Source organism: Hypanus sabinus, chromosome 3 (assembly GCF_030144855.1).
Source record: "Hypanus sabinus isolate sHypSab1 chromosome 3, sHypSab1.hap1, whole genome shotgun sequence".
Taxonomy (NCBI): domain Eukaryota; kingdom Metazoa; phylum Chordata; class Chondrichthyes; order Myliobatiformes; family Dasyatidae; genus Hypanus; species Hypanus sabinus.
Window position 1 is genome coordinate 178,918,583 of NC_082708.1, and position 12,030 is coordinate 178,930,612.

At 39.3% G+C, this 12,030-nt stretch overlaps 1 protein-coding gene across 5 annotated transcripts in view; it reads right to left on the minus strand.

Moving 5' to 3' along the window:
• atrn (attractin) overlaps window positions 1–12,030 on the minus strand; it is a 398,356-nt gene that overhangs the window by 332,276 nt on the left and 54,050 nt on the right. For all 5 annotated transcript variants that reach the window (XM_059965719.1, XM_059965723.1, XM_059965720.1 and 2 more), the window contains exon 2: window positions 3,679–3,762. In XM_059965719.1, the coding sequence (XP_059821702.1) occupies window positions 3,679–3,762 (84 nt within the window). The remainder of the gene's footprint in view (window positions 1–3,678; window positions 3,763–12,030) is intronic.

Below are 12,030 nucleotides of genomic sequence, written 5' to 3' on the forward strand. Positions count from 1 at the left end.
TTTAGAAGACATTGTGAAGGATGAAGAATAAATATGATGAATCCACCCTACAAACAATAAAGCACTGCAATTTCTATCACCTAAACAAAGACAAAATGATTCAGGAAGAAGTATTAAAAAAATCATGCACTGAGATTGGAATTTCTTTCATCATACCAAGTAAAATTTGTAAATTGAGGCATACCTATTTTAAACCATCACTTCTGAAATCACCAGAGAGGAAAACAGGAAGGTATTATACTGAATAATGAGATGAGTAATTAATTAAATGTACTTAAAGAAGAAACATGGAATGAATTAATCACTCAGTGGCTAGTTTATTAGGTACACCTGTCTATTAAGGCAAGTATCTAATCAGTCAATCATGTGGCAACCACACAATGCATAAAAGCATGCAGACATGGTGAAAAGGTTCAATTGTTGTTCAGACCAAACATCAGAATGGAGGAAAAATGTGATCTATATGACTTTGACTGTAGAATGACTGTTAGTGCCAGATGGGGTGGTTCGGGTATCTCAGAAACTGCTGACCTCCTGGGATTTTCATGCACAACAGTCTTTCAAGTTTATGGAAAACGACGTGCAAAACAAAAATACATCCAATAAGCCACAGTTCTGCGGACAAAAATACCTTGTTAGTGAGAGAGGTCAGAGGAGAATAGCCAGACTGGTTCAAGCTGAGGAAGGCAACAGTAACTCAAATAACCATGTGTTACAACAGTAGCATGCAGAAGAGTATCTCTGAACACACATGACGAACCTTGAAGTGGATAGGCTACAGCAGCAGTAAACCACATACAGTCAGTGGCCACTTAAATATTAATTGCAGAGGTACCTAATAAAGTGGCTTCTGAGTGTCTATACTGACAAATATCAAAAGGAGGATAAACTTTCCTCTCCGTGCAAACAGCACCCAGAGATTTCAAAGAGAATATAGGGAAAAATGGCAGAAACATCATGACATTCTTTCAATACTTTGTTAGAAACTTGCTGTTTCAGAGGACTCGTGAAGTATAAACACGTGAAACAAGATGAGAGGCACATGTCCAGGGAATTATAGATGAATCAGCTGAATAGCAATTACAGAAAAATAATGGGATTGCACTAAGGATAGAAAAGGACCAATAAAAATAATGAATAGTCAGCATGGATCAGAAAACAAAATTAAGCTTGACTGACCCTATTCAATTTTCTGAAAAGTAACAGAGAGGAAAATGGTTGTGCAACAGATATAATTCATCAAGAATTCAATGATGTACCTCAAAAAATTACTGAATGAAGTCAGACCAGGTAAAGCAGCCAGCATAATTAAGGATCCCACCACCCCAGTTCTTCTCTCTTCTTCTGCCTCCCATGGGGCAGAAGACACAAAAGCCTGAAACAATGTACCATCAGGGTCAACATCATTTCTATCCCGCTACTTTAAAACTTCTTAAGTATGGCAAGAAAGATTGAGTTTACCTCATACTGTATTGTCTACCTACAGTGCACTTTCTCTGTAACAGTAACATTTCATTCTGCATTCTGCTTTTGCTTTACTTTGTACTACCATAATATACTGTTGTAATGGACTGATCTATATGAATAATATGCAAGACAAGTTTACCATTGTACCTCACTACTTGGACAATAATAACCAAGTTATCAAAGAATATAGTTGGTACATGTCCGGATGGATAGCTAACTGGCTATAATCCGTTATTATGATAGCTATTCAAAACAAATGAAATGGTTAATGTTATTTGAGGTCTGGTGGTGTCCAAATTTATATTATTTAGACTGCAAGCAAAATTTCTGAATTTAGACCATAAGACATAGCAGCAGAATTAAGCCATTTGGCCCATCGATTCTGCTCCACCAGTTCATCATGGCTGATCCATTTCCCTCAGTCCCAATCTCCTGCCTTCTCCCTGCATCCCTTCATGCCCTGATCAATCAAAAATCTATCAACCTCTGTCTTAAATATACGTAAAGATCTGGCCTCCACAGCCACCTGTGGCAAAGAATTTCACAGATTCACAACTCTCTGGCTAAAGAAATTCCTCCTCTTCTCTGTTCTAAAAGAACACCCATCTATTCAGAGGCTGTGGCCTCTGGTCCTAGACTCTCCTACCATAGGAAACATCCTCTCCACATCCACTCTATTAAAGTCTTTCACCATTCAATAGGTTTTAATTAGGCCAGCTCTCATTCTTAAACAGTGATTATAGATTAAGCAAAATAAGTGGGGGAGGAAAAGATCAATTTACAAAAGTGGTTTAAAAGTGGGCAACATTAATAAACTTGCAGAATGGAAAGAATAGCGATTATTTCAACACAGATAAATGGAAAGAGATTCATCTAGGTTTTGAGGAAAAGGAAAATTGCAGAATGTAAATCTAGCTGGGACAAAGATAAAGAATTATTTCAGAGAACAAATAAACTATGAAAGGTCAAAGTGTACTTGAGCAAAACAAACCAAGAATTAATCACAAGAGGTACTGCAGATGCCAGAAATCTAGGGCAACACAGACAATGTGCAGGAGAAGCTCAGCTGGTCAGGGAGCATCTCTGGATGGGAATGAACAGTTGATGTTTCAAGCCTATACCCTTCATCGGGCCTCAAGTACTAGTGTTTATTTTTAAAGAGGTGGAACTGAGAAGTAAAATCATGTAATTAACCTTGACTAGATCATGTATGATATTGTGTACAAGTCTGATCATTATTTTTACATTTAAAAACTGTAGGACATATACTATACATTCACAATCAAAACAGCAGCTTCAGTCCAGTTAACAGTCAGTGACAGAAGCGCAGACAATGCTCCAAGTGTGGTCTATCCAACAATTTATACAACTGTAGCATGTTGTCCTAACCCTTGTAATCAATGCATTAAATAATACAGAACAACTCACTAGATCAGTCAGTAACTGCAAGGGGAAATGGACAATCAATGTTTCATATTGAGGCCTTTCAATATGACTGCGGGGAAGGAAAGGTTCAAGAGCTGGGAAGTAACAGATGGTGAAGGGAAGGGTGGAAATAACAACAGAGGCTAGAAGGTGACAGAAACTATGAAACACAAGGCTTTATTTCTTACACTATTTGCTGAGGCACTTTGCCAACATCAGGCAGGGTCAAAACCACCACTTCAGTTTGGTGGCCTGAATCTTGGCCTCAATCCTTAACCAGACATGCTATGACTTGTAGAACATTGCTCTAATCTGTTGCTATTGGGTAACTTAGCTGCCAATGCCATGCTGTTTTTTGTTTCCTTTAAACAGGCAACAATTTAGGGACTTTCTTGGTCTGGTTTTCTCTGTGGTTCCCCCTGTAAAGCTTCTGACACATCACAAAATGAAGAATTTAAGGGAGACAGTGAGCAATCATCCATTGTCAGGTGATAATCATTGCACTATATATAGCTGCTGTTGATAGCCCATATCACTTCCTAATGTAGGTTCCAATCTAAATCCAAAGCTTCCTTTTCTTTGAATAGCAGCTGACCAGCAGGAAAGCAAGCAGTTATCTGAGTGCTCAAATACTTCCTTAATAGCTAGTGTAACTGCAGGTGCATAAACATAACTCCTCTGAACTCATCAGCTCATTTGACACTGGCTGCAATATGGGAGGGGGGGGGGGAACTCCCTAACAAAAGTTGACTTACTACGATGAACAGAAAAGATGGGAATACTCACTGTCCTTCAATAAGCCAGGTACACTTTGTTTTATATTTGTAGTTCCCTGGTCCATCTGTAAGATATCCGAAGTCTCCAGTTAATCTGCAAAGTAAACAAAACTTCAGTTACTAAAATCGTAAAAATCATTTTAAAGTTGTGCTATGATTAAAATAGCCACATTTAGAAGTTAACTTAAGCATAAAATTAAAACACAACCAAGTTACCCTATTCCAAATCTTAGCCAAGACTTTACAATGTTTTTAATACTCGACCCTGACACAAAGCCAGGCACCTCAGGCTTAATCGAGTTGCCAAGCTCTGCATCCAATTATCAACTCATGGGATATAACACTCAGTTCTCACAGCTCCATACAAGTATCATCTGAATTTGTTCCAAAGCCTTTGTGGACCTAAATTTGTCAAGTGAGATCACTCTAAAGATTAAATGGTAAGGATAATAAACCATTTTCTATATACAGTCGAAAATGACTGAATACAGTGGAGTGGGACTATGTCTGGAAAAGATAATTGCAAGAGCTTTCAATGTGACCTCTGAATTAACTGACTGAATTGTCATTGTGCATACATACATTTTCAGAATTCCAATTATGCAATTCCCAAATACTCTGCACAGGTGTCCAGCAATGCTAAAAAAAAATTCTCAACCTATATCTGCACTCATAATCTGTGGACGATACAATGCAAATTTAAACACAGAACAAAAATAGAACAGCACAGAACCAGGTCCTTTGCTCCATGCCATGCCAAACATGATGCAGAATTAAACTAATTCCCCTTTCTGTGCACAGTCCACATTTCTATTTTAAAACTGTTACAATTAGCAAGGAAATGTGAAAAATGCCACCATAGTGAATCATAAAAGTAAATAATGTGGGTAAAATGCAGGAAAAGCTTCAGAAGGAAATGGAGGAGAAAAAACATAGATTTAGTTGAAGAAAGACAACAGATTGAATAGTGCATATGGTTTGGCACAATGATACATTGCTGAGATGCACATTTTATGTAATCCTATTCGAAACATACATGTACTGTACTGCAGTGGGGTATGACACAAATGCCACTATTTGATACCAGTTCATCGTGGGGGGGGGGGGGGGGGGGGAGAGAGGGGGAAATAATCAGTTCCAGTTGAGGTCCAGTTATAACAAGCACCCCAACAGATTAGTTTTGATTCAGACTGGCAACTTAGATCCCTTGTCGCACGGTGGTAATATTGCAACCTTTAAGGTCATGATGAATCAGACGGAGTGACTCAACACTATGAAAACAGCCTCTCTTTCCAGGATTCAATTTCAGCATATTACTAAAAGTTCTACCAAAATCACAAATAATCCCTCATGTGTCTAAGCGTACAATCTTTCTTCAGTGTCTCTTTCATTTATTGATTTGAATTTGGTAGGAAGGGGGAAATGTGGAAAATCTGAAAACAGAAAATGCCGCAATCAGACAACATCTGTGCAGAATGCAAGCGACAAGAATTTGATTTCAGTTCTGATAAAGACTTTCAAGTTCACGTACAAGTTTATTGTCATTCAACTGTATACATGTAAACAGCCAAACAAAACAATGTTCCTCTGGACCAAGGCACACAACAATGTTCCTCCGGACCAAGGCACACAACACAGTACATATAACTCACAAACAACACAAATTAATTAGCAAGCAGTAAAATTATTCCAAAAGATTGACATTTAGCATAAGCTGCATTTATGACACAAATTAAAAAGTAAACAGTATAACATTACTGGTGCTTCATGAGTGATGAGACCTGGGTGGTGGCAGGGAATTCAGTAGCCTTACGACCTGCGGGAGGAAGCTGGTTCCCATCCTAATAGACTTGTCTCAGTGCTAATGTAGCTCCTGCCTAATGGTCAAAAAATATTACAGGACAGATGGAAGGGATCATTCACAATACTAAGGGCCCTGTGTATGTAGCACTCCTGATACGTATCTCAGATGTGTGGAAGATACACCCCAATGATCTCTCTGCAGTCGTCGTAATCCTTTGTTGAACCTTATGGTCAGACATTTCAAACTGATGCACTTTCATTCTCCAGAGGTGCTCTAAGCTTTTAGATATTATCAGCATTTCTGTTTTATTGCATAGCGATCCACTTGCTTGCTTCACTTATATTACCTAAAAGGGATTCATCTGCTCTCTTCGACACCATTACCTTCACACTAATCCACTAAAGTTCTACTCCTGGGCCCCTTCCTCCTTATCAGTTTAATGTTGCAGCTCAGTAATATTATCAAAATGAACAAACACCTTTAAACACCTTTACTTCTCCCCTTCTTTTCCAGTCCTGAAGAAGGATCTCGGCTCAAAATGTTAACTGTTTACTCTTCTCCACAGATGCTGTCAGGCCTGCTAAGTTCCTCCAGCATTTTGTGTGTGTTGCTGAATTATCATTTCTATCTTACTAACAACTCAGACATTTTAGCCAGATCATTTTATTAAACTACTTGATTTTGGAATCTTTTGTACTTTCCCACATTTTCTCATACCTCAAGAATAATAATCCCTCACCATATGTTAACAGTTAATGGTTCCAGCTTCTTGGCTGCTGTCCCACCTCTTCCAAATCTGCTGTCAAATGTCTTTCCTCAAAAAACTAATGCTTGCCCATCCATTTCGAAAACAAGTGCTCCATGCTGCACTCAGCTTTTTTTCTCTCCATTATTATTTCAGCTTTCCAAATTCATGTCTATGTTAAAATTACTTTTTTTTTAAAAAAAATCCCTCCAGTTAGATTTATGCCTCACCACCAAGATTGTTTAATGTCATTTCCAGTACACAAGTGTAAAGCAGAACAAAATAATTGTCACTCAGGATCAGAAGCAGCACCAAAAAAAACATAATAGGAGAAAGATCACAGTAATAAAAAACAATAAAAATAAATACATAGTAGAGCTTATATACTTCGATTGATTTTATGTCCATAAAGTGATGCTAGGCACAGAAGGGTCTCTACATAAGGTGACTGACAGGAAATGATAAAGCAGTGGTGGTGGGGGGGGGGGGGTATGGAGGGCTGGGATAGTGGGTGGAGGTGTTGATCAGCCTTGTTGCTTGGAGTGAGTACCATTTCTGAGTCTGGTGGTCCTGGCATAGATGCTAGAGCCTCCTCCCTGATGGGAGTGGAATAAGCAGTTCATGTGCAGGGTGGGTGCAATATTGCTAGACATTTTCCAGCACCATTCTGCATATTTGTCCCAGATGGCAGCAAGACTGCTCCCAGTGATGCACTGGGCAGTTAAGACTGTAGAGACTTCCTGTCCACTACAGAATCAAACAGCCCTAAACATAGTCACCAAGTAAGACTTTCATGACAAGATAAAAATAACCTCTCTTTGTTTATCTTGATCTTTCTGCAACCTCAAACAGGGTTGATAACAAAAGCCTGCATATTATCCAAATCATCTAAGTTTTTACTCCAACCCAAACACACACCATCACTTCCTGTGATTCAACGATCTACCCAGGGACCTCTCAAGCATATTCCCCAATTCAGTATCATAGCTGATCTTATACGCCACCACCACATGTCCTATCCAGATATCTCTTAATTCCTCTAACATCCAAAATCAAAATGTTTTGATCTCAGTTTTGAATATAGTCAATCACTGAACTTTTATTGTAGAATACCGTAAATACTCTAGAATATTCAAATCCAAAGATTCATCATCTTTAAGTAAAGAAATGTTTTCTTCATCTCAGTGCTGAACAGCCTGTGGTCACACCACCACTATCTTCCCCACTCACCCCAGTTCTGGATCCCTCAGCCCAAGAAAAACATTCTAGCTACCCTAATCCTGTAAGAATTGTGTGTTACATCTCATTCGAGTTAGAGGCCTGACTGACTCAATCTCTGCTCATATGACAGACTGTCATCCTTGGAATCAGCCCAGTGAAACTCCACAGCACTCTCTCCTGCCAAGGTCAGACCCTCTGTATTTCCTCCAAAAAAAACCTTCTCAGACAAACCTCTGAATCTCTCAATACACTTCAAAAACACTCCTTAAAACCACCTCCTTGAAGAAGCTTTGATCATCTGCCTTGATATCATATGGCTTCTGACCTCTCCTATCACATCCCCCCTTCTATAACCCTGTATCTCGTCCACCAATCAACTTCCCAGCTCTTTACTTCACCAATCCCCCACCCTCCTGGTTTTACCTATTGCCTTGTGGTTCTTCCTCCCTATTCCCATTTTTTAAATTGACTCATCTTCTTTTTCCAGGCCTAATGAAGGGTCTCAGCCCAAAACTTTGACTGTACTCTTTCACAGATGGTGCCTGGCCTGCTGAGTTCCTCCAGCATTTTGTGTGCGTGTTGCTTCACTTGGCATCATTTTGTTTTGGATAACCTTGTGATTAAATGCCTTGGGACTTTTTTTTTATAAATATAAATGTTACTGTGTAATTTGAAAGCATTCTTATTTTAAAAACTGGATTGAGCATTAGGACATCAAAAAAAAAGTTGGACAAAACAGTACTTTGAATTCCATGTCACACAGATAAAAAGAAATGCAGAATTGATTTATTTTTCCTCCAATTGTTATAATGACACACACTCTCTGGTTTCACTCCTTTGGTCAAGTCAAGAAATTAGGATGAACTGTTACAAAAATCATGTAATTGTAAAGAGAACCTAAATGTGAGACATTGCTGGACTGTTTGAAACTGGGTTTTCTGTTGCAACAAAATACTAAAGATTTCAATGTGGTTTCAAGTGTCTAAGGCACTTCTCCTTTAGTGTTATTGTTGTAACACTGAGCATTACTGTCCCTTATCAATATTGCTGCTTTTAAAACTAGAAAATTAATCAGCAAAGGATCACAAACCAAGAATAATCTAATCAAACAAAATTAAAAGATTAGAAAAAAATCTAATTCCTTCTCAGTGACAACTAGATTGAAAAGCACAAAAGAATGTCTCTTAAACTGACACTTCAATTTTCCAAACCAGTGGAAAGTTCCAAATTAAGTTTCAAACAACAAAATTTAAACAGAATAGCCTATTTTCAATTTTCCTGCGAACGTCACTGTTTAGCAAATAAACTCTGAATTAACATTCTTTCTTCATAACCCAAAGAGAGCAAATGATTCTCTGTCGACTACCCGAACCATCTGGCAATGTAACAGAGTGTTATAAACACAGCTCAGCACAACATGGACACCAAGAATACTGAACTTCTCAAGGCCTCGGTGAAATATGCCAACACAATCAAAGACCCACACACCACAAATATTCTCTCTTTTCTTGACTCCCAGTGCAGAAGGAACAAAAACTTGAGAGCAGGTACCAGGCTCTAGGTGAGCTTTTACTCCCGACGCTGTAAAATTATTAAACAATCTTCTAGTACATTATTCAGACTCTACCTCATTATGGCCCTAGGCCTTATTATTTGCTTATACAACACATACTCTGTAACACTTGTTTCTGCGTCATTGTTTTCCTTTGTGCTACCTCAATGCACTGATGTGATGAAATAATTGTATGGATGGCACGAGGAACAAAATTTTTCACTGTACCTCAGTACACGAAGTTCAAAGTACATTTCTCATTAATTTGTGTATACTTTATGCAAATGTGATTAACCTCCATACAGACAGCCACAAAACAAAGAAACCAAATAAAACCCAGTAAAACAAAAGAAGACCATCGATGTGCAGAGAAAGAAAGCAAATCGTGCCAACAATAAAAGTAAGCAAATAGCATTCAGAACTGATGATCACAAAATAAGACCACAGCCAGGCATCACTGCAGCCGATTCTGAAGTCCACTGCTTGCGGACCACAGCCTCAGTTCAATGCAGAGACGAGTAAACCTTGTGGAGTGAGAGCTGAACCAGCCCATCCCTTGTCTCCAGCCTCAACACCATAACCTTTTCAACATGGCCTGACACTTAAATTGTCTAAGCCTCTCAAAGTCTTCATCGGGCTTTATATACCAAGTGTAGCATTCAGTTACTCAACCTTTATTTCTTTTTCTTAAGAGCTTAAAGGTAACCTGCTCACTGACACCCATTTGCATTTAGACAGAACCAAACGGCTCCTAAGCTACACACACAAAATGCTGGCTGACACTTCAGGTGGCATCTATGGAAATGAATAGATAGTCAATGTTTCGAGCCAAGACCCTTCATCAGGTCTCATTACAGAACATATTCACTTCTGAGTTTACAGTTCAATCATTCGAGTCGAGTATGATGTTCTCTGAAGGGAGTATGCTCTTAACGGAGAATGCCTGTAATGTTTAACGTGGGGAACTTGATACATAGATAGTACCACATGGTCCGTGACAAATCAGGGTCAGGGTCTAGTGGCAAGGTGTCCAAGATGACCAGGGAGCCTTCACTGCCGCAGCCTTCCTCCACCTTCACTGTCATTGTGATGTGTCATTATCATCTGCTAGCTCCACCAATGAGGTCTTAGTTGGATCACTCTTTGTCTGGAACCTCCCCTTTGATCTTACCACTATAGTGACCCTACTAGGAGCTAAGCTCCAGACAGCATCGCTCCCAGAATCTCACAAAATCACAAGCTTCTCCAGCACAACAAGGTGACGATCCTCAAAGACAAGTACAATACAGACATACAGCACTACTGAACAGAAACAAGCCCTTTGGCTAACCTACTCCACGCTGATCCGTTTTCCTGTTGAGTGTTCTTTACCTGCACCCAGGCCATTAGCCACCACATATCTCTTTCATTATGTACCTATCGAAAATCATCTTAAATTTTGCTTTTTGCTGGCAGCTCATTCCACAATCACACCAGCCTTTAAGTGAAGAAATCATCCCTCAGATTCCCCTTAAATATTTCATTTTTCACTCTAAACCTGTGACCCCTTGGTGGAAATAGCAAATAATTAATATTTTTGTCAACTTTCAGCATGACAATTCTTTCCCAACCTTGGGAAAAGGTCTGCAAGGATTACTCTATCTATACCTCTCATCCATTTCTCTTTTAGATCCCCCTCATTCACTCCAGGGAATAACGTCCTAACCTATTCAACCTTTCCCTATCATAATGCTCTGTATCAGATTCTTTTGTACTAACAAGTGTGCTACCAAAAATAGTAGCAGGTAGACAATCAGAGCAATGATGAATCACTTTTACATTTTTAAATTTACTCATATCTCCAGCAGGACATGAAAGCCATCACTGAATGTTGAGCATAATATTATAAAGGATTTGTTTTAATCTTAATTCAATTTGTAAATTGGATCAAGTCAGCACAATGTCAATGCAGACACGAGGGGAATGAAAAAGCAGATCTAGAGCAAAATAAAATCCTTCCAATGCTCAGTTATCATTATTGTTGCTCAGCTGCTCATAACACAAAATTACACAAAATATGATGTGCAAACCTAAATTTAGCATTGACAGATGAATAAATGTGTCCTTCTAGATAACTGGGTTCACTTTACTCTGCTATAACTAAATAATTGATAATACACCAATTGTCCAATTCCTAAGGTTGTTACAGTGGGGGGAGGGGTTGTTTTATTGGGGACAAGCTCCCATTATCTATTAAATGCTCCCAATGTCTTACATCTCAAATAGCCGCTGATAACAAAGTCAAGCTCCTGACCTTCAAGTGACTTAGTTACTAAGCCTGGTGGAATCTTTCCTACTGAAAGAAGTAGGGGCAAAGGTAGGCTGCTGGTGCAATAAAACCAGTCACTCCAGGCAGATGAAGCTCATTGGCAGCTCATCTAGGAAAATGAAAACTGATTTCAAATCTCTGCTGCATGTGGCTACACCCACTCATAAGAATGCTTTCAGAGTAAACCCTGAGGTAAAATCCAAAGCTGGAGTCCCTGAGGCAGTCCATACCGAATTCAATGCTGACTGGCAACTCCTGTAATGCCGCTGGTGCCAAACAGTATGGGCTGTATCTTGGGATTCACCGGTTGCAAGAGGAAGAGCCTGCTACACGGACAACAGTTTGCTCTCCATATTGTACTGGCTTGTGTACCGCAAAGACAGCTAGGACACAACATTCATGGTCGATCCCAAGCAACGGAGGGTCTCACCAGTCAGACACTATCACCCATCCTTATTCTGCTTCTGCCCCCATCCTTTCCAGTCCTGATGAAGGGGCATGGGCCGAAAGATCTACTGTTATTGATACCCATTGATGCTGCCTGACTTGCTGAATTCCTCCAGTATTGTGTGTGCGTTGGATCAGGCATTATCTACTCTGTACCATGCAGACAAATGAAATGGTGCTGGGTACAAATAACAAAGAAGTAGTATGTTTCACTTTGTGTCAACTTTCGGCATTATAATTCTTTGAAGAATTGTTCAATTCCATGGATGAACATGACTTTTTGGA